The 26,020-nt window shown below is 37.6% G+C and overlaps 1 protein-coding gene across 1 annotated transcript in view; it reads right to left on the bottom strand.

The window, feature by feature from the left end:
- PRTFDC1 (phosphoribosyl transferase domain containing 1) overlaps window positions 1-26,020 on the bottom strand; it is a 40,366-nt gene that overhangs the window by 5,683 nt on the left and 8,663 nt on the right. Inside the window, exons 3-5 of the mRNA XM_042816487.1 lie at window positions 13,713-13,778; window positions 1,523-1,540; window positions 63-145 (exon numbers count right to left, since the gene is read on the bottom strand). Of these exons, the coding sequence (XP_042672421.1) occupies window positions 63-145; window positions 1,523-1,540; window positions 13,713-13,778 (167 nt within the window). The remainder of the gene's footprint in view (window positions 1-62; window positions 146-1,522; window positions 1,541-13,712; window positions 13,779-26,020) is intronic.

The following is a 26,020-nucleotide window of genomic DNA, read 5'->3' on the forward strand; positions in this document are numbered from 1 at the left end:
CCACTGAGAAATATGTTGGGCTGGACTAATTAATTAATAAGTTTTGTGATCATTTTACTCACCTTGCCACTTTAATCATTTTTGGATTATATTTTTCTATATGATTAAGCAGAACCTTCATAGTCCTTCCAGTCCCAACAATATCCTTGTAAAACATGAAAAATACAAGAAGTTAAAACAAAGGAAAGCTGAAAAGAGGAAATCTGGACAATGACTGAGCAGTTCCACATTCTTATTTTGTAGAAATTATACTATTATACACTCTAGAAGCAATCACTTTCTACTCACAAAATAAAGAATGAAAGGTCTCCCCATTTCCTTCTAGTACTTGGGATCTTAAAAGGGACTAGGGATGACTTTACTGGGCAGTGCAAGTATACAGGGATCAGAACTTTCAAATTATGATCAAGAATAGCAAATGTCAATACCTCTCCATCTCAGGGCTAGATCTGCTCTATTTGTTTTTTTCTTAGCCCAGTACAAATGAGTATTTTCCAGATCTGCTGTGCTCAACCTAATCTGAAGGAGATCAGTACATACCTGGCTACACAACTGAACACACATGGGGAGCAGCTGTTGATGCTGAACTCATTGAGTGTGTATTTTTCATTAGCAAAACCTTATATTTGCTCCCCAACTATCTACAAACATAAATAGAATTTGCTGCAGACATTTTTCAAGTTTAAAGCAGTTAGCACTGACAAGGAGGGGGCTTGTAGCAGTTACTCAGGTAACCATCCATCTCTGTGGCTCATGACTTTTTCCCTTTGCTATGGAAAGACATTCCAGCATCTATTTGTTTTCTTCGTTACACCATCCAGCCTACTTCTCACACAAACAGACTGGGCCTGAAATGTCAGTCAGATCTTGGATGCTCTTGAAGCATCCCAGTCAATTTTCTGACATTTTAACACAGAATCACCTACATTATTAATTAAGAAAGATTTTGCAGCACCACTGAAGTGACACGTTTTCTTCCTCTAGAACTGAATGCTGTTGATCTACATCAGCAACATATCTATGATGGATCTTCCCAGGGAACACTCCAGGTTGCAGTGCTAATGAACAGGAGCCATGGAGACTTGAGAGAATGACTGACATTCCCATGCAGCGTGTGAACAACCCTGAAGTTGTAAAGCATATGTAGGGCTGTGTTGCCATTTCAAAGTCATGCAACAGGGAAATTCAGTGCACAATTGCAATTGATTCGTAGTCTTCCAAGGTACAGAACAACCTGCAGAACAGGAGATTATGAAGCTCTGAAAACAACAAATCAAGTGACATAGAAACACAAACTCCTGGCTATCACAAAGCAGAGTCCAAATTAGAGTGGTGGCAATGTAGTTTGATCTCTTTGCAGTTGCAAAAAGACTGAGAGGTTATTAAGTAAAGCAACTCCCTCTTCACCAGTTCCCAGTCAAACATTCTTAATACAGCCACGTTTTAGAGGTTAAGTGCACAACAAAGACTTCACTAGGTGACTTTCTCCAAGTACAGTATGACAGAAATACAGCCAACTTACCTCAACAATTAAAACATTCTGGAAAAAAGAAAAGAAAAAAAAGTTACACAGTATTCACAAACCAAGTGAAAGAAATGTTTGAAAAAGTGATAGGCCCATGTGCACATGTACAGCTGGGTAGGACACCGCTTCCTGTTTCATTTCTGGTCATAGCCAGGGACTATGAGTTTATTCAGCTTTGTCTGGATTATCCCCCTTGTATGAGAATGGATGTAGCTCTGGAGAACACCAGAAGTGGAAGAAATACAAATGGGATGAACTCCACTTCCTTGCAGTGTGTCCAGCAGTGTACTACAGTGTAACCAATAGTTTACTAAAATGTACCTAATGTTAATACTAGGCTGCAGCAACTATATTCTTACTCTAAAATTCTTCTCTCCCCACACCTCCAGAAATCTCAAAGTGAAGGATTACAAGGCGAGTTCTATGTCTCACTCTCAGGCTGCAAAGTACCATCTCCAACTACTGCTGCCCAAATCAGTAGCGTTATTTGAAGAGAAATGGTCCAAGACATGTCAAGCCTTATCACAGTGTGATCACAAAGGCTCAGCTTTTTGCTGACATGGCTCATAACTGTCCCAGGAATCACAGTATTTAAGGCTACTTCTGTTCTCCTATTAAAAGTAATAATAATAAGAAATAAGAACCTACTTACTGGAGGACGTTATTGTATACATGTTGAAAGGGATAGTGTACTCTCTTAAAGTTTTGCATAAGATCAGCTTTCTGAGATGGAACTTAGAGTAACAGAAGCCAAGTTTTTGTGCAATATCTATCTACCCATGTATTCATCTTGCATGTATATGATCACTGCACATCCTGCAAAACCTTGAGACAAATAGTTTCATATCCATGCAGTTGTTCACCAGACAAGCATACATTCCCTCTCTTGCAAGTTTGTTGGTTTTGCTACATAGGTAGTATGGAGACTGTCTAACTTTCCTTTCAATCACACAGTCCCAAATCTGAGAGCTCTGAGAAAGACTCAAACACCATGGAGATGAAGCTTTTGCAAGGTCTGTATTTATAAACAGAGTGGCTTTGACATCTCATTAATAGGTATATATATATATTTTTAATCTGCATAATAGAACTGATCAATATAGATCACACACACATACACACACACACATATATGTCCAGGTTGCAGTCCCTCCTAATAATTACAGTGCTTGGCAGGGAACTGTGGCATGCTTCATGCACACAACCACTGCAGAAATGTGTTTCCACACACTGTATAATCCCTAGATGCTTCTGAAATGGCAAAACATTTGGTAAAGGTGTGGAGGGAACTCCCAGCAGTAGTTGAGTCAGTGTCAGCGATGGAGGTATCACTCAAGAAAGCCACTAATTTAGACTGAGCTCTGATGGAATGCATGTTAATCTCAGAGAGTGGCTCCTTTTTGGTGTTTCCAAAACAGGTTTCACTGGTCGTTATCCTGCTTGGCACTCCTGACTTTCAACCTCCCAGCTGCTGACAAAAACAGCTCTGGGTCTGAAAGACCTAAACCTGTGGAGGTAAGAATTCAAAGGCCTCTCAATTAACAGAAGACTAAAGATGTCGTACCTCTAAAAACTTTTGCCATCCATCTGGTCCAAATCCCCTGCAACAGGGACACTTACACTCGATCAGGTGCTCAGAGCCCCATCCAGCCTGACCTTGTGTGTTTCCAGGAACAGGGCATCCACCACCTCTCTGGGCAACCTGTGCCAGTTTTCACTACCGTTACTGTAAAAAACATTTTTCTTATATCTTGTAAAGAGGCTCACCTGTTAATGTCAGTCTGACACTCTGAATTACTCTGCCAGTTTACTATGTTTCTTGGTCTATTGACAAGAACTTTACACCCAAAGGAAAAGCAGAGATCTTCTAGTGACAAGACCTATCCAGCAGGTACGGCAAGAGATGTGAAACACCAAATCTAGCATGGCAGAGACTGCATTAGTGGTCTGTCCAGGGTTCTGTAGAGGCTGATTCCTCTCCAGTTGAAGAGTAGGGCAGGGTAGGGGCTTCGTCAATCAAGGCCCAACCCTACAGTTTCCCAGCAAGATAAACAGGACAGCCCTGAGGCAGACTTAACAAACAGTCTAGGTTATCAGGTCAGTTCATGGTAAGGAGGCAGGTCTGAGGCTAAGCTCAGATGTTAGTCCACAAATCGGGATCAAATCCAGTGAGAGTAACCAGGGCTGAACACAACCTGCTGATTGCCAGAGCATTCACAGTGACGAGACAGATCCAAGGTTAATCTGGGAAGTCAGTCTGTGAGTCAGGGTCCCGAGTGACAGAGTTTGTTGGTAAGGCACAGGAATGGCTGGAGCTGAATATCCGTACTCACACAGAACAGATTGGTCATGGATTGAAAACGCAGGGTTGAGCATAACTGGGATCACCATGTTCACAGGTGTGGATAGTGGCCCTGGTTGAGACTGTTCAGGATCACTAAGGTCTAATAAGAACACTCGGGACTAAAAGATTGAGAGAAAATCATAGTCCTGGGATGTTTCATCTATAGACAAAGATGTGTTTCTTTTTTTCCTACAGTAGCTAGCTTCAGTTATCCTATCATGAACAGCAACATAGATACTCTTGCTTACTTGCAAGCAGAAATCATAAATGAAGGGAAAGCAGCCTCTCTGACCACGGAACTGAGATTAAACCAATAGGGAGGAACTAACCTTGCTAGTTAACTAATGAGAAGAAATAATCATAGGTATTAATAGAAAGCAGGGCTGAGGAGATCTTGAAAAATCATTTAGATATCTTTTGGTCCAGAGAATCAACTTAAGCTATTCCTCACAGATAATCCAATTTTCCTCTTCTTCAACATGATGATTTCAGATTTGGGATAACCAGGTAATATGTCTCAGTGCCTCAATTTCTAAGAGAAAAAATACGGTAGAAAACTTCTGTTGCTATTTGGCTTGAACTTGTTTTGCTGTGGACACAGAAAAAAAAATAAATTTCTTTCCTCCACATTTGAAGTAGATAAATTTCCTGTTTCCTCTTCTTCAGATTAAACAGTTCCTATTTATTTGTTTTCTCACAAGTTGCATTTCCTATATTCCTGAACATTCTTTTGTTCTCCTCTGGAACCCATTCAGCTGGTCAGAATTCTTCTCCAGCTGTGGTGCCCCAAGCCAGAGAGAAGCCTTTCCCAGTCTCAAGAAGAATAAAAGAGCCACTCTCCATATCTTTTAAATTATCCTACCTTCTATAAATTCCATACAGTGGTTACCACTTCTGTAAAGTTATGCTGCTGTCTCATGTTCCACTTGTGATCCACCTATTGTCTCCAGCACAGAACTGTTGCTTAGTCAGTCCTTGCCCACATGCAGTTATGCAAAAGATTCTGTATAAACATGGAAGTTAGTATTCATCTTGTCTGTTGTTGCACGTCATTCTTTGTGTCAAATTCTTAAAATAATTTCTTAAACTCATAATCCTATATTATAGTATTTTTCCAGGTAGTATCATTAGCATTAAATGCTAATTTCATCTTTAAGTAATGAATTAAATATTGTGGTTATTGAAGAACATGTTTTAATGCACCCAGTCTGTCAGTGAAGTACAATGGGTTCTTGAGAACATCTTTCCAACCAGTTATACATCCACCTAATAGAAATTTAATTTAGTCCACATTTTGCTATCACAGATGACTCATGAGAAGGAAGGAAAATGAATGCGGAATCAGACATGCCTGAAAGGTTTGTCTGGCCACTACACTAATAGCCACCTGCACAAGACTTCAACAGAGGGGTAAGATCTCGTATTGATTAATTACCTTGAGAAGCAATGATACTGGTGGACTCTCAATTTCTCCAACCAGTGTTCTGTTATTCCTACCACTTCCTCTTCAGATTCAGTGAGCCCAAGAGTTGTACATTACATACACTGAGAGATTTGTTTCTTTGAAAGTCCCTTTAATCAGGCAGCTGTCTAGCTAAGGAAACACAGATATTCTGGTTTGTATTGTATATACTCTCATTATTGCCAAAACATGATTGAGTATTTTCTATGCTTTGGAGACACCCTTTACGTAAGAACTTTGTAGTGGATAAGCCACTATAAAATATTTAGATATGAAAACACGTATTAGTAAGCAGGCATCCTGATAGTCAAGAATGATAACACTAATCCCTGTTTTGATTAGTCAGGCTTACTGTGACTAAAGTCATCATATTTAACTTTTGCTTGTGAATGAGAGCATTCAAAGTAGTTTGCCATCCTCCAGCACCAGAAATCATCTCCATGAAAATAACATGATGTGCTGGGACACAGACTGTATTGCTACCTATCCTCTACCTTTCTACCACTGAAGTGGGCAACTGCTTGGAGGGCTCCAGGAAAGGGATGTCACTGCAAAGTAGCAAAGAAACAAACTTCCAAGGAGTGTTTTGACACACAGTATCTGAAAGCAGGTAGTGGTGATATACAACTACAGTTGGTTGAAACGGATTTGCTTTTTTCTTGAGCAGATGGATGGGAGAAGATAAAAGAAGAATGAAGTGGATAGAACACATTAGTACACTAACAGTAATGTCATCAGCATCCTAAATGGAAAACTGGCTGCATCCAGCATCCCTTGGGAAAGGTAACAGATATGAGCAAGTCTTTATTCAGCTTCACCATGAAATCCACCCACAAGCTGGGGAGTAAGAGACTGGTAGAATTCATCAGCTTGTGATGTTACTGCAGCAACTGACAGCTGGACACATGATGTGACAATACAGGATGCCAAAGAAAAGGTCTTTATCCAAGCATATGTAAATGTTTGAGGCTCCTATACCACAGAGATCAAGACTGTTTTGTCCCTTCAGATACAGCTGTGGTGGCTGCAGAGGAGAAAACCACATGAAAAGTAATCTGGCCTTCTGGCATGCATTTGATATTTTTTATCTATTTTTGGAGCTTGAAGAACAGGAAATAGGAATATTTACTGACACAGTGACTAGATTGAAAATGGCTGAATTTCTGAGCCATTCTCACCAATCCAAGCTGTGGAAGTATGTCCATAAATCTAATAGTGATTCCAACATATCTTATAGTGAGACAAAGAGAGAACATTCAATTTCTAAAATATATCCTGGAAATACTTCTCATAGTCCAAATAAAGAAGGGGCAGTGGCTCAACTCTAAGAGACCGAAACACCTTTCCACTGACTCCTTACAAAAGTTCCAGTAGCTTTCATTGCTCATGGATCAGAGGAATGGTTGGGAGCTGACAGGTAGGGGTGACTGTGATTTGTCCTGTGATCACAGCTTTCTCTACCAGGTAGTAGGCTGGTGCAATACGTGTCCTAACTGTGTTTTATAAATGCAAGAGAAAGTTTCTGCAAAGCTTAAAATTCTCCATTTTTGAGTGTCCAGGATGCACACAATTTCAGACTCTGCACATAGATATTTGCATTGAGCAGAAACAATATTCACAACATGAACCGTTTTGAACTGAATTCACACGAAGATAAAAATTTGCTCTTGTATCCTTCTTTACATGGTAATAAACATTGGTTGTCACAAAAAAAAAAAGAAGTTTTTGATGGTATTACTGTTATATATAATGAAGAAGCAATCATTTCTGTATTTCGTATTTATCTTATACGTAGTTCCTGTATTCAATAGGAATTTCTTGTCTCAAAAAGACATAATTTCACTTCTATTATAAAATGCCATGCATTTGTGCATTTAAAAATTAAAATGGAAATCTGCAAAAACTGAGAAACAGTCTTCTGTAATCTACTGCCTTTCAGTGCCACATGAGCTACTACACAGCTTGAAAGTAGGCTGGTATTGTAAGACACGTAAGGAAAATCCTGACTTGTGATAAGCTGAAAAACACTCCAGCCCTGAGTCAATACATTTCTATTGTTTACCTTCCCACAGGTCAATAACAAATGGAACAATGTCAGCTAACAAGACTAAGCAGAGTAATGAGATCATGTATAAATCCTGCCTGATAGTAATAAGTTCAATGGAAATTACTTTTTTTCTTCCTGGAAAATAATGACATTTTTTCCCCTAGATTTTGACTTTACATTCCACTTATAAGCTTTATTTTCAAGGAAAAAAAAAAATAAAAAAATCCTATGCTTTGAAATAATTACTTAATAAGTGTTTGAGGGAAAACTTGTCTTTGTACTCATATCAAATGTAATATTTTGTAAGTGAAAACACAGTTATAAATTTAGAAAGAGAGAGCATTTCCTGAAAAGCAGAAACTCTACTGAAATAATCAAATAAACAACAATACTTAAAGCAATAGTACAGCTAACAGGACAAACACAGTCCTTGCAAGTATAGCAAGGAAATCAGGTAGGTATTCTCCTTAAATGTCTCAGTGTAAAATCAATAGAATACCACGTATATACATTTTAAAAAATAAAAGCTGTTAAAAAACAAAAAGAACTGAAAAATGAGAAAAGTAAAATTACTTCAAACCTGGAAAAAACCACCTTACAGTGAAGCAGGGTTTGTAGCAGGAAGTAATAGCTTTTATTTAATTAACAGCCCAGTTCCCAGCAGGAGAACATTTTTCACAAAGGAACTTTGACCTCTCAGCCCACAACCTCAAAGAGACCACAAAATACCTTCAACAGCTGAGCCTGGGAACAAAAATTCACAACTGCTGTATGCAGTAGAAATCACGGACTCGATGAAATATGGAGTTTATGGCACATTATAATCTTCCATCGCAGCTGACCTCCAACTCATTTATCAATGTTCCACAGCTGATAACTTGCTCTTATTTTAGCTCAGAGGAATTCTTAACATTTTTATCTGCCTCTTTGGTCGTAGGGCAGGTGATTGTGTAGGGCAATTACCCTTTTCTCCCAAACTGTCTAACTTATTGCATGTTAGGTTAAAATTCATAATTATTGCTAATCTGTACTTAGCTTGAAGTTTGCTGATTCTATTCAGACTAACAGAAGGATCTGCGTACTTGAAATGTTTTTTCTTCCAACTATAACCACTGGTCTAATATGAATTTCCAGTTGTTAATTCTACCTTAAATCCTTGCCACTACTTCACAACAGGCTCCCAATGGATTACTTTATCTAAAAGAAGCTTAAGTAATGACTGGACGATGGGTAAACATGCAACACGTAGCAATATAAATTTGATAACGTTAGGCAGCTCAATTTAGTAAGCAAAAGGATAAAAAAGGCAACAGTCAACAAAAATGTGGTCAGCAAAAAAGCTGACCAAATTCAAATGGGAAAATTAGGTTCGCATTTCAGCAGTGATGACAGTTAACTGTTAGTAAAATACTCGTGAAGTTTGGGGGCTTCTCCATCAAGGTGTTAAAGCTGGACTTCAAAATAGATGGTAGCTTCAAAGAGAAACTGTAGCTACATTGAAGAAATTGGTGGGTGGGACCCTTCAATCTAAATTATCCAGTGGCTCAAACAAGAACATAACAGTACTTTTGGATCTTTAAAAGAAAACAAAAATAAATAAAGAAAAAAAAAAAAAAAGAAAAATGGACAATAATGTAGCCAGATTTGTGGAATTTTAAGGCAGTAATTCAAAAGAGCTGCTGTAGGTTTTGTAAAGCCCATAGAAGGTAACCAGACAGCAAGCTCAAAAGAAGGAACAACAACTTTTCCTACACATCTTATATGTGAAACTCTTTGCTGCAGGGTCCTGTAGGACTGTTAGAGGCATACCTGGAATTACTAGAAGACTAGACAGATGGAATAGCAATTCTAGCACTGGATCTACTCAGAATGATAGCCTGGATGTAACTTTGATTTAGAAAGTCTATGTACCAGCTGTGTTTCACATATCCTTTCCTAGGAAGATTCCAGTTAAGTGCTGCTGAAGATATAAAACGAGCCCAAACAGACCTTTCATCTTATATACTATGGCAGTAATGGTCTTATGTGTGTTACAATCTATGACGAACAGAGCAAGTTCTGTGTAAAGTAAGAGAAGAAATAAGAGACATGAGTCATAAGAGAGAAATTGCATTATGCTCCAGTAGCGTATTCCCATATGACAAGTGGGGCAGGAAAATGGTGGACAGTGGGTATATTTATTTAGGTGAGGTGTATTAGAGATTTGCTATGACATATCTTGCTAAAAAGAAGTGCAGACTACTGAATGGTGGACACCTTCCTCTGAGTGAAACCTTGTCTTAATATGAGCTGATCAGTTCTTCCAGGAGAGCATTACAATAGTGATGAAATGCTTAAACTAATGCAATGAAGCACATAGAGAATAAAAGATATTGGCCTTCATTATTTCTCTTGATCTTATCTTCTGATCTTCTCCAAAAATGCCAAAACCACTGGCTGTCAAAATGATATGTTTAGCATGACTAAGGGAAACAGTCTTCCAAAAATAACATAAAGATTGATCCATGTTACAGACAGCTGGAACATTCATGGACTCCATAATTATATCATACTAACTAGGTTGCTAGGTTTTTTTTAATTAGAAGTTCTTGGTAACTTAACAAATAAGAAAAATTAGTTTTGTTCATGCTCTCTGTTAAATACAAATAGTGATAATTACATAATTATATTGGTGTAATTTTGAAAATAAATTTATTATCCCAACTAAATGAATACGTGCTTCTAAAATTGTAAGTTTGTGATTTTGTCTAACGTGCCTCATTTGCATGGATTCAAGTTGACATGGTGTAGGAACTTTTTTGACGGTTAAAGGACGGATTACATTTGGAATGAAATGCAGAATAACCTCTGCCAGTGGAGGCTTTGGACTCTGTACCCAGCTCCAAAACTCTTGGATTAATTCTCTCTGATCTCCGTAATTCCCAAAGTTTTGGATATCAGATTAAAATTATAATTCCATTTCTCTCCAACAAAGACACAAACCTGAAGTAACGTACAGTATACTAAGAAAAAAAAACCCCACAATTACAAATAAAGGATGACAATGATAATTCACAACACTGGTCCAGCTGGATCTACTAAAATTTCTATGTTTCAAAATTTATTTTCTATAAATTCCACAACACTTCTAGTGTGAAGAATCATTAGTATATTATAAAGTATGATTACAGTATTAATACTAAACAGCATTATATTATTAGTGTTTTTACCCAATCTATATAAACTTTCATTGCCACCTCACTTTGAAACAGCACCTCTAGTTTTCTGTGCAGTAATTACCTCCTGTTTTCAAAATGTATCCATCTTTACAAATACTCATGATAATTTTTACCCACATGAACATTTTAACTATAGAGCAATTGAAAGCTAAGCATTTGCCTAACTATGAAATTAACTACTGAGAAATTTTACGTTCATCACTTTCAACATTAAAGGAGATGTAGTGAAATTACATTTTATCTGCATAGAAATGAACAGTTACAAAGCATTAGAGTCTTAAGTATCAGGACTCATTTTCCAAGTACCTTCACTGATAGTTCTTATCACTGAAATCTTAATTTTTGCTTCTGTGACCTTCTTCACATAAGAATGTCAAATTGTGGATTACTTCTTTTAGTAGTTTGGGTCTCTGTGTTAACTCTCCTTCTCTGTCTGAATACCTCTCTTTTTCATTATTTGGATCATTATACATTTTTTTTCTGGTCTTTTAATATTTTCAAAACAAGAGCATATTCTATAGAGATACAGAGGAGAAATTCTTCCTTCCAAAGAGCTTTTACCCTTAACTGCTATTTTTTTAAATTTTCTTTTTAAAAAAAAGTTTAACTGTCTTTAAGCTTTCTAAGAAAAAAAGCATTGTTACAGCATAGCATGTTCATAATTATACTCGATTTTTAACTTTTTTTTCCACACAAAGAAATGATTCAGCTTTTCACTAAGATTTTTGGGTAGTCATAGTTCAAGGTATTATTACTTAATGAAGAACAATTTAAGATCTGAATCTCAGAATCTTTTCTGTATTTTTCTGCTAGAAGTTATTTATGGCCTCTAGTCTTACAAAAAGTTAATGGAACTTACAGGCACTCTCAGAAACACTTTCCATGATTATTAAGTGAATATGATTTAACCTGCCATATTAATTTTTCAATATAATTACAATTTTCTATAATAAGTATTCCAAGAAGTCAGAAGCATTTAGCTGACTTAGAAGCAGGAAAGTTGAATTCCACCCATAAGCCTTCCACTAATTCATCCAGTGTCTTTAAAGCCAGCAGTTTTAAAAGCCAGAAGCTAAACTAAGGTACTAAAACACACTTCAGGAAAAGATTTACACTGACTGTAGGAGGCTCTGAATCAGTCCACAAATGATTGATTAGCAAAACATGCTAAATACTTCCACTAATTGCTTAAGTCAACAACAGATGGAAGAATTGGCATCAGTGGACATAAGGCTACTCCTTCGTATATCCAACGTTAGACGCACAAGTCCAAGCATTTGAGCTCAAGCCTTGTTCAAATCTGCAATCAGAAAAACAGGTCTTAAGGAAACCCCATCTTCATGTCTTATAGTGACAGTGCAATTCAGTTGTTCACTCATCAGCAGAGACAACCACACATACAACCTCTGTACATGCCCTTTCAGCAAGTCAGACCATGTTCTGTTTCATCCCATCCCATTCTCCTTTCCAGCCTCTCTGCACCCAGCTTCTAACAAAGGGCTTCATCCCTAATCGGTAACCACTGTGGTTCCCAAATCAGCGCATCCACACTTATCCAGGATCCTGTCTCTTTTCCCAACACAATCCCAAACATTACTGCTTTTTGGCCTTCTCCTTCTAGCTTCTCAATAGCCACATCTTTTGTCCCTGCTCCAAACCTGGGAGCAGGGGGTAGTGCCAATAAGAAAAGGTCACCAGGATTTTCAATATGAGGAAACACTGTACTTCATTTTTGGCAGGAGCAGAACTACTTGGGCTACATTTTTCCTTCTCACTCACACATATATGTACACAAAAGATCCAATACAAAAAGTAATATTTTGCCCCAGAGAATTCAAATTATGCTAGACTGTGTCTGGAAAAGATATAAACAGCTGAAACTAGGGTTTGTCTCACCAGGGTCTCATCAAGAAAAATTGGCATTTGAAGATGAGAAAGGGGCTGGCCAAGAAGATAAGAAAGGGCTTGGACTACCTGGGAAGGAGAAATTATAGGTGCACTGACAGTTCTCCTGTGAAGTAGAGAAACATATGTAAAACCATTGTAGAAGAACAGGTTACTCCAGCAACTGGATATTAGAGAGCAGCAAATGAATTACTATTTCACAAGAACATGATGAACGCTTTCAGGATAATTTGCAAAAAACACCCACCCATCAGAATTTAGAAGTGTAAACTGAGGACATGCGTATCACTGAGATATTTGGAGAATACTAGCATTTTTTAATGAAGTTCTAGCTGCATCCAGATCTATTTAATACTAAAGAAATATTCAACATTTACTTTTTCTATTCTTTTTCGTGTGCGACAGTACAACAAAGCATATGAGATAGCTAGTGCTAGCTACATTTGACTGCTTTGAAGAAGATATTTAGTGCCAACTAATACAAAAGTAACTGCATGTACAGTACGAATAACAAAACTTGTATTATGTTGCCTTAATGCATAAGTAAAGAATCCATTTCTGACCATTTTCCACACAGACCATTTGCCTAATGAAATCAGCCTTCCTTCCTCTTCAAAGCACTGCTTTGTATCATCATGGTTGGATGAAAATAGCCTTTTCACTGGCTCAAACCACTCCATTTCATTACCACAGTGTACAATCATAGTGCAAAGCAAATTCAGTCATACAGACCACCTGATGTTGAAATAAAAAAATCCCATTTGATTAGCTGAGTGAAAGGTACTACTGCTGCACTTTGTACAGCAGGCAAAATTATCTTAAACCCCTCATATGCTGAAATTGACAGGGATACTCAAACTGCACTTTGCTTGCATGCACCCACCAAGAGTAGAAAATACAAGGCTCAGAACACAAATAAGCCCTGGGGAGGCATTCCAGCACAGATTTTGCCCGCAGTATCAGTGACGGTATACATGGAACTATTTGGCAAATCCCTACACTATTGGGATGAAGGGGCCATTTCTGACCTTTGGAGGCATCTGCAATCTGAATGCAATGGCATTACAGTAATTCAGTGGAGATGAATATATTTCTTTGATTGCAGTATTAGTATCTGTCTTGAAAATGACAGTTCATGTGCAAAATTACACAGCTTTTCTCAACCACTTGTAGTGGATGGATTTACTTTCTGAATTTTAAAATTAACAAACCTTTCCAGTCAGCTTTGAAAGATCATCTCCTCCCATTATCTGCATATCTTGCATAGACTGATCATTCTGAAAGAAAAAAGACAAAACTTTGAAACTGGATGTAGCAGTATAAAATAGAAGTATAAAAATATTAACAGTATTTTTATCTTTCACAGTCTTGGATACTGGATATTTGGATACTCAAATAATTATTAGCACTGATTTATGACAGAAAGACATTAATTCCTGTGGCTTCTACTATCTCCTGATTGTATTAACACTAAGATCAAGCTTCAGGATTCACTCAACTAGATAATATTGTTTTTTTGTTTTTTTTAATAAGTGATGTTCCCTTGGTTGCTCTTCCTTAGCATGAAAAGTGTAACGTATTTGTCCCTTCCAAAACATGAGAACAGGCACAACTCAGCATCTGACAAAACACTTGTAAGTACATTCTTTTTGCAGAAGAGTTTTTATAAACACAGACAAAATGTACCTTTGTCTGTCACTCACACTCAGCTATGAAAGAAGAAATTCATTCACGCTTTTTCCTGGAAAATGTTTTGTAATTATCATTTTCTATGCAGAAAAGTTACAGCATAGATGTGTATGGCCATACAGTTTCAAGAGTTTATTTCTTCTTTTTCCACTAACATGAACATAAAATCCATGAGATCAATTCAGTAAACCAAAATACTGTCAATCACTCAGAATGACCTTATTCCAGCAGAATAGCATGCTTCGATTTTCCTGCTAGGAAAGGCATCTACAATAAATAAATAAATAAATAAATAAAAATTTAAAAAAAAAACAACAACCTTCAGTAAAACTACTTCTTTAGATATATTTGCTTTACAGACATTTGCAACTGATGTTAGTTCTGGTGGAAAATTCTCAGACAAGCTCTAGTTTAAACTGACTAACAGCAGCACACAATGTAAATGAGGGAGGAAATTAAAAAATACGTAGACACAGCAAGTCTGTATGACTTCCCTAAAGAAAGCAACAGCAAAATTAAGTATAATTAATATGGTTTTTTTTGAGAAATTGGTGCATGTGCTACTCTAATCTCCCTACTCACAAGAGATAGGGCTGGTCCACCTTTATTAGTAGCTGCAGTGCTACATGACCCTGCAGTTCACTAATAACCAATAAGCTTTGCCATTACGAACAACTGCTGAAAATGTAACTTGAGAATACATTTGCTTTTTTTTTTTTTTTCATAAATAAACCCAATGCTCTGAAGTCAAACTTTTCAAAAATAACCAGTGAGACAGCAGCAGGAGCTCTGAGGTAGGTGAGGATTTCCTGGTGGACTGCAGGGTTAGCAGCAGGGTGGCATGGTTCCAGCCACATGCCTCTGCACTTCTCCTGTGCAGATGGGAGCTGCACCTGCTGGTGCTCCCAGCCCAGGCAGAGCCCCAGGGCTTTTAAAAGTGCCACAGCAGCCACTTGGTCACCAGTAATGCTACAACCCCAGCAGCCATGCATGGTCTCAGCAGCCTTCCTACGTAACTGTAAGCAATGCTTGCAGCATGGCCCAGAGGAGAATTTGTCCAGGTTTGCGTACTGGAGACCCACCAGAAGAATTCACTTTTGCTCCAATTCCACTCCCTTAAAAAAATCCCGTAGCACAGCTTTGCACATCCATAGCAGTCATTGCCTTAAGAAGACAGAATGTAGCCCTGTCTTCACTTTTTCTGCAGCAGATATAGGAGCTCTAGATGTTTTCCATGCTGCTCTGATTCATTTCCTGGGAAACAGAGCTAGAGCTGGAATGAGAGTTACATCCATATGTCTTCTAATATAAATTCCAACATTTCTCTTATTTTTGCAAGAGTAACAGAAAAAATAACAAAGCAACTGATTCCTCATAAGATTATTTTAAAACTAAGTAATAAGTAGAGGCAGGGAACATTTAAGCCTTAAATGCATAGGCCTTTTGTTGTAGAGCAGGCCAGGTCATTCTTCAAAAGTCAGGAACATATTCAGGTCAAAAGTAGTATTGGACTATAAGAAGAGGATTCTAATATCTATCACGGAGTGTGTAACCAAGGCAGTGACAAAACAGTTTTTCATTTCCAAATGAGAAAGGCTAGAATTTCAGTAACAACCAACACACAGCAGTTGAAAGGGGCAGTTGGCTCTTGGTTGCTAGCTGAAAAAGAAAGAAGAAAAAAGAAAAAAAAAGAAAAAAGAAAAAAAGGAAAAAGAAAAAAAAAGAACAGTGAGGTATAGCAATTAATGAATTTGTTTATTTTTAATTTAAAAAAAAAAAAATCTCTTTCAGCAGTCTTCACAGCAACACTGTTTCCTCTGCATTTGGTATTTCTGGCTTCAGCTGAAAGGGAGATGCTTAAATAGCAACTTTATTACTGGTGAGCTGTTAAGCAAACACAAAAGCCATTGAGAGCCAGGGGATCAGAGCATCCCCTAGGCTGGGTATTTACACACTGGTGGCTGTAGCATAACCGCACACCATTGGAAAAATCCTTGTGTTCTGACTGGAGAATGATTGCTGTCAGAGGACAGGGCAGAGTGTTACTGTGTCTAAACACCGTAAGAAATGCATCTCGGAATGCTCCCTACAAGGTGCTTTCAAGAAATATGGAATAATGTCTAGCATCACAGGGTAGTTATTCTATTAGGAAAAAAAAAAAAAGTTTCATTGACTTCCATGCCATTTAGAACCATCTCTAAATTTATCAATTAATTCACAAAGTGAAATACATACCTGCCAAATAGCAGGTCTCAGTAACACAATGTCACATTAGAGTAATTGCAACATTCATACAGAGAATGTGCACACTACGGTTGCCATAGGAACCTCACAGTGCTTTTTCCTGAGTTCTCAGTTTATAATCTCAAAATAACACTGTACTAAATGTTAAGTATAAAGCACAATAAATGTCAGGGGAAAAAAAAAAAAAGGAGATCTGATTCATTCGGTACCTCTTGTAGCCCAATTCAGAACAGTTTGTTTAATTTTCACACTCTCAAGTCATTCAGTGCTCCTCTTTCCCTTTGGGAGACATTCCATATTTTCACACAACTGATACAATTGAGTCTACAGGGCTTCTAATAAATGCAAAGACATGAATTAAAGTTTACTTTCAGTATCCCAAAGTTCCTTTCTAACATATTTAACTGCTATCAACAACATTTTTGCTGTTAAATGCCTGAGACTAAATATAACATTCCAGATAGACATCTGAAAACCACACTGTGGTTTTGTTTGTGCAGCAAACAGTGCGTTGCCCTTGTTCCCAACAAATCACAGTGCATTTTGTGCTATCCCTACATCTCCTTGCATGCTTTATTTCTCTTTATTCCGTATTTAATAAATTTGCATTTTTTCTGGAAAAACTTCAATGGAGTTGTTCTACTTGCTGTGTTATGTTTTCTCACCTGTTCACATCTTTGTTTTCTGATTTTATTTCCTGCACATCTTGTCATTATGTATCCTCACACCCTGTGAATACTTAATGAGTGAAAGCTAGAATGCTGCAATTTCCACCACCATTTTTTGCAGCAAGCAAGATAAAACTTTGACTTTCTATGTTGATTGAAGGTATAGATATTTAAATTCCATCTATACTAAGTCATGTCTTTTGAACTGGGCGAGGCACAGAATTATTACATCTCACTTACATCTCCTGAGATCAGCAGTTGGATACAGTTCAAGTTACAAGTGAAATGAGTTGGGTGGTCTCAGGAAAATTTATTATAAACAACATTGCTCATCTGAAAATTGCACCAAACTGTGAACATCTGTTACTCTGCAAAAGAAACAGAATCTGGAGTACATTAATATTGGGCTCAGTGAAACAAAGACTTTTTAACAAAAAAAAAAAAAAAGAAAAAAAAAGTAGTTCTAACAGTTTACAGTTTAAATGCATAATCAAATTACAAAATGACACCAAGGCATTATCACACAGAACACATACAGTCACTATAGTTTGCACAGCTCATATGCAGCTTCTTGGGAAGAAATGTGATTACTTTTTTCCATCTAAAATTCATTGGAGAAACAAAGGAACGTGACAATCAGAGCAGCTCACCAATGGGCTTGTCCTACACATCCCCTAAGCAGAGCAGAGTTCAGTCCATACATTCACATAGGCCTCCCCACTAAGCTTGTCATTAACAGCACATGATGCACGCTACTGCTAAGCTCACAGGGTCATCCATCACCTTCAGTAAAGATAGAATTACCCTGTCCCTAATTTAGGCATCTGAAAGTCAAAATCTATGAAACTCATCTTGGGCTCCCATCGTAATTACTGGAGGAAGCCAGATAGATCAAGGAAACCCTCTATTTCACCTCATGGGCAATCTACAGCAAATAATTCACACCTTGATGTCTAATTGTCAGACATCTGAAGTTAGGTGAAATTAATCCCAGCTCAGTAAACTGAGATCAATATTTTCATCCCATAAACCTCACTGAGCATTCAGAAAAAAATTATTTTCAATCACATTTACTGCAGGCATATAAGAAGCAATGATCTTGACTACTTTCCACTACTAACATTCTGAACTCTCCACTTTGGATCTCTCACACAAACAATTAATGCAATTCCCTTGGTACTAACAGGATAATTTGCTCGTGTGTTTATTCAAAAGTTTCATTTTAACCACAGCAAAGTATATTTGAGGAGAGATATTAAAAGGTACAACCAGTCTAGGACTTCTCTTTGCATGTAAAAAAAAAAATTAGCAACCAAACTAGTCTTTGCAATTTTTTTTTTTCAAAAATATTATCTAGGATGATTAATAGGACTCTACAATCTAGATTTCCAAGATTATAAATATAAATTTACCCATAGTGTTTACCCACTGAATATCAAAAACAGTTGGATTTCATTTGTGTGGGGTTCATTATCTGGAATAACAGAGTCTTAAAATGTCTCAATACAACAATAACTTGTGTTTGATACCAGAGAAAGGATAGCAGCTGGGCTGGATGTGTAGTAGTTCCTCTAAAGGCAATTGGAATAGCTACATTTTGATTGGCACTGAGGGAACAAGGTAGATGGCACTGAAGTCAAAGGGGAGATGACATTTGCCAGGGTAATGAATGATGATTATATGAACAAAATTCTTGGTACAAAAACTGATATTTTGAAACCTCACACGGACACAACTGACTTATGAAATAGAATTTCAGAGGCATGGCTGCGTGGAAGGCAACTGCTTAAACAGACCGCTGAAACTGAAATGGAAAATGACAGAAAACCCAAGCAGAACTATATATTTTGGCATAAAATTAACATATATTACAGATACGTTTTACAGTTAAGAAAAAAAATAGCACTCAGATGAGAACAGAAGCAAATATGACAAGAGTTTACTTCCTAGTTCACATCCATCAAAACTGAAGCCACAGAAGCAATGCCTCTCACATAACTTTAAATAGAAAATTATTACTTCTATGTGACTGAACTGAAGCTAACTGATTCATAAGAGAGCCAGACTTTCTCCATTCAGCAAATAGCAAGGTAGAAACTAATTGTAGGTATTCACAGAATGTAGCTTGATATATCTGCAATTATGAATATTTCTGCTTTGGAATTATGTACTGTTCAATAATTATATCATCTTTTGCTACATGACCATGCTGTATCATTTCTGTCACAAACATAATAATTAACATGAATTTTTTGATGTTCCAGTTCGGATGCAGACATCCTAGCATAGAACTTGCTTGCTTTGCAGGCTGCCTCTGAGAAGTGTACAACGTGTTGGTCTGAGAAGTGTCAGTATGATATCCACATCATCTATCAACATATTTTGACTACTGAGTAAAGTCAAGCATTTAAACATATTAAGTACAAGCTATTAAATTATCTTCAATATATCATCACAAATAAGAAGATCAGTGGAGTCATTATACACAAAGTACCATACTTAAAAGCAACATACACTTGAAATGATACTATTTTGGGTTTCTTTCTCTGAAGAATAACAGCTATGAACAAAGGACCTCAAGTGCGTAGGTCAAAACATGAACTGTTTTCATGGTAGGAAACTAGGAGGACCATCTAATTAGCAACATTCAGAGAACAGCTAGTAAGTCCTGCTAAGCAGAAGGTTGTGCAAATGAATGGGAGTGATATGGATCATTCCTGGTAAAGACTGGAAAGCATGCCTTCCCTTACCAAGAATCAAACGTGCACTGAAAGGTAGACTGCAACCTCCGGGGCACACCCGTATTCAAAACAATCCAGTGCCAAGTCACTGATAGATTTGTAGGAGCTGCCTTAAGTACCTTATAAACATAAAAAGGATGATGAACCAACTAGAATTACAGTAAACTGGCATACAATCACTGCTAGGCACCATTTGTTACACAGGAACAGTAAAGGTACATTTATATTTGAAGCACTGACAGCTTTGTACATCTCCATAAGCCTTGAAGTTGAGGCCACAAAGCCTTCCTGACCTGCTTGTTAACTATACCACTAACAGTGCTGCACTGTCTCCTGTCTTACTGCCAGCATAACCTGAGATAGATAAACCCATACAAGTACAGATTTATAACCCGAGCTTCTGTTACTACAGCGTAAGACATACCTTTACATCTCTATGCTCCCATCTACAGTATGACTAATTTCACTTATTTCTCATTCTTTTTCCTCCGTGTTTTTATTCCTAAACAAAAAGCTCTATCACACAGATTTGGAAAAGCTTCAAATTTAGGCCTGTCTATCCAGTTCCAGGGAAGTCCAGAGCTCTGCAGTGAGAAAATAGGCTGTGGACAGAGAAACATAAACAATGAACTTGCTTGCAGCAAGGAACTGCTCCTCACTAGCTGATGCAGTAGCACATGCATAAGATTCTTCCTTTCTATAAAAGCAAGGTAGATCCTTCAGCTTAACTTTCAGGATAACAGTAACTTATTAAACTTAAGAAATTGGACTGTTTATAATCATTTGCTCACACATTCAGTAATTTCTTATATACCAGGACTCCTATAGGTATTTTATGTTTTTAATCCAAAGAAGTAAGGTATCTTGAAACAAGCATGATTTAGTACGTACTAAAAATTAATCTCTCATAGGAAAGGCTTCCATGGAGATCCTCTGATATCTACTAAAGCACAAACTGCCACTGGAGCTTTTCACCTCCTGGTCAAGGCATTTGGAATTGATCCTTCTTGTGTGTACTCTCAGACATTAGCAGAGATGGAACTGACATACTAAGTAAATACAGATTACACCTGTAAATAAGAACATATTTGCTGGAGACAAATACTAAAAGTTGTAAATTCTTTACAGTATGGTTTTGTGGGTGGGTTTTTATTTATACATATATAGATTTTTTATGCTGGATGCATGTGTTCAATGCCATATTTCCATATATTACTAAGTTCTGTAGATGTACAAAATTAAAAATATTCAAGTATTTTCAAATAAAAAAAACAGTTCTAAACATCAAATCTAAAACTTACAGGAAAAAGAAGAATTCAGGAACCATGCTTGCCAGAACTGCCTTAATCCTTCTCAGGCACTCATTTAGGTCTGCCAAGTGGTATTACAGCCCACATGCAAGCCGACAGTCACAGCATGGCCGACTGGGGCTTCTTTTCTTCCTCAGTTCTCAGTAGACTGCCAGGAGCTAAAGACTGCAGGGAGACCTCTTGTTGCTGTGCCAAGGCAATGCAGACATAGAGGATATCAAGCAGGTTGTGGTCCACTATATTATCGTCAGCAAAAAGAAGATCACTGTTGGTTTAAGTCTATACTAAGTTGAGTATCTATCTTATACCTAATTACTGTTTATCATTACATACACGAGCATCACAGCAGCAGGACTAGGAGTCACATTTCCTAGTATTAGTATGCCAGCTGGGACAGTACCAGATCCACAGGTACTGTCTTACCCTGTGTTTCTAATTCTACTGAAAAGTAGCACAGAAAAGTAAACTAACAGCGAAAAAAAGTACAGCAAGTTTGTAGTTCTGTACTAAAAACATTGAGAGCTTCTGATAGGACGGGAGAAAACAGGTTTATCTAGACTATGCACGAAGTACCAACCTCCTGACCCTGACCGTCAGCAGCTTCTAGGATTTGATGACAAAAGGAAGCTAGGAGAAAAACCTTCAAACCTGTCACATTGCAATGGGCTGAAACAACAGACAGACTAGTTTAAGCAAATTCTCAAGAAATAAAAAAATCAAATGTTTCATCCCTCCTAGCAATCTGAAGCCTAGTGTACAACTGACTATCACAATTACTACAGCTCTGTAGTGCACTCTTTCATACCACTGCATTTAGTCCCTTAGCTAGTGACAACTTGGAAACTTCAGACAATACAAAACCTTTGTCAGTTTTCTTGAAAAGTTATTTTCTAGTATTTCTTCTCCATTTAAATATTCAAACTTATGTTTATCAAAGGAAGAGGGAAACCAATTTTGTATTTGTCACACTACTAAGCATTGAAGTAACACAGCACTTTTTGTTATCATTATATTCCTTCACAGTAACCCTTTTGTTTTATGCCTTACAGCATCCCTGAGGTGTGGCACATCACACATGCTATGATCTGTTTTAAGAAACAGCATTTAAGAGATGCCAGTAGAACAGAGTCATAGAATTCCTTGAGAAAATTAGAACCCTCAGGCATCTTTTAATTAATTTTGCCCCATTTCAGATCTTAAAAAAAACCACACACTAAATAGTATTATTAGCATCCAAATAAATGAATCAAGGTGGTACTTTGCCAATGCATAAACATGGCAAGGTACTTTCAATCTTGCCAGATCTCATTTGTACAGCAGGATTAGCGACCATTGTGTTCTGGACCTTTCATATAGGGAAAAGTCTATCTCCCTGATACTGCAAAGCAGCCTGAAAATATGGTCTCTCCTACTGATGATAGACAGTATTGCTGCAGATGTCATTTAGCAGTACCTTGCTACATTTTTGGCAGAATACAGAACAAAATATTTTACTAAGACTTAATTTCAATTTTTTTAGGCTTTGTAGCAAACCACTGCTTTACAACAAATACTGCATCCAGGGGAACTTCAGAATCTAATTCTTCAAAAAGACAACCTCTTGAATGATCTTAAATGATACCCCTTGGTGCTTTGGATCTGTTCTCAAATCGAACAGTTTAAAAAACATTCACAGTCTCAAATGTCAAGATGTTCCAGAAGGCTGGATTGCTGAAATATACCAAAGATTCAGGCTCATGAAGAAAATATATTAAAAAAGTTAAGAAAAATGAACTTCAGATTTAAAACTTCATTTTTTCACAGTAGCTGTACCCTCTGTGACATGGTGTAATCTAAAACTTTTTTTTTTTTTTTTTTTTTCCAATTTGGGAAACATTTTTCAAAAGAAAAACATGACAGCTTATTAGAAAAACACTGCCCTTGAGGGAGACAAATTCCTCCAGAAAGATTAGAGAAAATCTCTCAAGGAGTTTGCATTACATCTGAAGTCCAGCAGAACAGAGTATCGATCCCATATTATCTGAAAAGTATGTGCGTATATGTATTTTTTCAGTTAGAATTCCACAGCTAAAAAACACAAAGCAATACAAATGAAGGCAACAGCTAAGCAGGGAACAATGACTAAAAATGAAGTTTCTTGAGAAGGAAGGCAGCTGCTAGCGTTAATGTGTCTCAAAAATTCCTTAAAATAGTATTTTGATAGTGCTGGAGAGCTCAGCACAACCTTGCCTTCACAGCCACATCTGTTCCCATTCTGTCCCCATGGCAATCAGGCTGCTTCCTACTCAGCTCTCCCCCGGCTGATCTGTTTGGTTTGCCCAAATCTTTTATATGTGAATCACTCAAACACTTACTCATACTTTAAAAAAAATCCCTAAGAATTCAGATGGTGTTAACATATTTAAGTGGTGTGTAGGTGTATTATCTGATGCAAAAAGTTACAGAGATCACCTTTCTATGAGCAAGTTTTACATTATAGATGAACTTGATAAATTGCCTTTATGATAGGTTTATAATGATCTTTGTTGAACTACGCCACAAATCAGTGCCTTAGATTATTACTAACACTTTGACCTGTAAGCAGCATCCAACAGGAAATGCTGTATGTTTTAATTAAAATCACTCAGAAACATTTTATTGCTTCTTACATTCAAGACAGCCTTGAGCAAGTGATGACTTTAAGCCCTCATATCTCAAAGCTCTGCAATCAGATTGAATGGAGCTGTGGATGCCTAGGAGAGCATCCACCTCCAGATCATGACACTGAGTCTTCGGATCACATTTTATTACGAATAGTAGGGCTTTTTCCATCTGGCCTTGGAGCACCAGGAAATGTAGGCTGGCTCTCTAAAAGCGATTAAGGTTGATTCTTGATAAAGGAGAGGTGGGGTCTGAGGCTCCATCTCCAGTATGGAGGATTCACAGGCTATGGACAGACCCATGCCTCCAGCTGGAGCGGTGCTGGCTATGCAACTTACTGCTCACCAGCTGTCCCAGCTGCTTGTAACTCCCTCTGGCAGGGGCTGCTGGGAGGCTGAGATGCTTGTGTGCAGCTGGTTCATTAGAAATGGACCTAGCTGGCTGGAGCAGTTTGGATGGGAAGCCCCTGGAAACCACTCTCACATGGGCTGAACTGTGCTCAGAACAAACCGAGCTGGCAAATGTGACTGGCACGAGGACACCACACCCAATGAAGAATAACAGGAGGCTGTCACTGCTCAAGTCAGTGCAGATGCAGTCAGGAAAAAAAAGGCCCATTTCCAGAGTCTTAGCTTATACAACAAACTAAGAACTATCCATACCTGGTGTGACACAGATGCATCTGGCATGAGCTTTTCTCAAAGTTGTCATCCTGTCACACTGCTAACACCAGTCACATTTTAACCAACTGGGCTGACATTCCTCGCATGATTTTTTTGTAATTATTCAGCCAGTTGCAAGAATGAGCTTTTGGAACAATTTCCACTACTAACACTTGTTCAGTTATTTCTCTGAAAAGACTGAGTGTCTCTGAGGCTGACACTTTGCAGTAAGACACTACTGCAACTCAAAGCAGTTTTTGTTTCCCTCAGGAAAATCTTTCTGTTTTTAAACAAATCTTAACACTGGGAAAATGAACATTTGGACACAGATTGGAGGAGTTTCGAGGGCTGTGAATTCTAGCACTTTAAACATTCTCTCTGCACAAAATACGATCTGTTTCCACTGTTCCTCATCTTATTAACAACTTCAGGTCTCATCGAGTTTCAGAAAATGATGAAATCCACCAGAAATCCCGAGACAGGTTTAGTGCCCGCTTAAGACTTGGTAGTATCTTCAGCTTGGATCTCTACAGGGCCTTTTACTCATTAGTTTTCACAAATCTGAACATTTCACAGAGCTTTTAGTCAAAAAGATTCTACTACTTGAGGATCCGAATATAATTTTATCTGTGGAAAAGTACATCAAGACAAGATCCCTCTGCTAATGCTTGCAATAGAATTCTAGTCCCAAGAATCCCATGTTTTGCTCGCCCATATGGCAGACATCTATTTGGCAGCACTGTCTATCCTCACTAGAACACATTTCCCAGCACAACTACAACTTAAGGTCCATATCAGGAACACTGGTAGCTTCTGTGGACTAAAGACTTTTGTTGCCAGTTATCTTTTCAAAGATATAATGTTGCAAATTTTTAATCTCTGTACAGGTGTTCAGTTTCAACAGGGCTGATCACCAGCTGCTCTCCTGAAAAAGGTTTAGAAAATTAATATTTTTTTAAGTGTTGTACACGTACAACCGTTTACCCATCGAGTTGATCTGCTGCAGATAATATGGAGTTCAATCCTCTGGAAGTATTGCAAGATTTGGCCTTAAAGTTCAAAGGAATTCATTCTATCAGGTAGGTTCTAATTTCTAATTCTTCCGTGGCTACTTAACATCAAGGAAGATGAAATGATCATCAGCCAAATTGTGCTAATGAAGCAAAATCAAGGGAATTCAGAACTTACCCAAGAGAAAGCCTGTAACTAACTGCAAGAGCCGATGTGGGTTCCCTTTCATCTCAGAACACACGTTTTTCTCAGGAGATCATAAGCTGTGTTATGACAGCAGGTAGGTATGGAGATAAACAGTCATCATAACACTGCTGAGGAGTTTGGGGATTGGTTGCAAATCATTAAATCCAAACAATGCACTTAGTTGTTTCTTTTCTGTTGCTGCAGTAGTAAAATCACTAAGAAGTTACTTGCTTGTAAGTTGATCACAACATTTTAAGATCTAAATGTAAAGTTCACACTTAAAAAATAAGTTCTGTACAATAAAATTATCTTGAATAGGAATAGGTGATCATGCAAAGAACGGATGTACAGTGCACACAGAGGTTACA

The sequence above is a fragment of the Centrocercus urophasianus genome, unplaced genomic scaffold (assembly GCF_019232065.1).
Source record: "Centrocercus urophasianus isolate 14NV4802_14NV808 unplaced genomic scaffold, USGS_Curo_1.0 seq_16, whole genome shotgun sequence".
Lineage (NCBI taxonomy): Eukaryota > Metazoa > Chordata > Aves > Galliformes > Phasianidae > Centrocercus > Centrocercus urophasianus.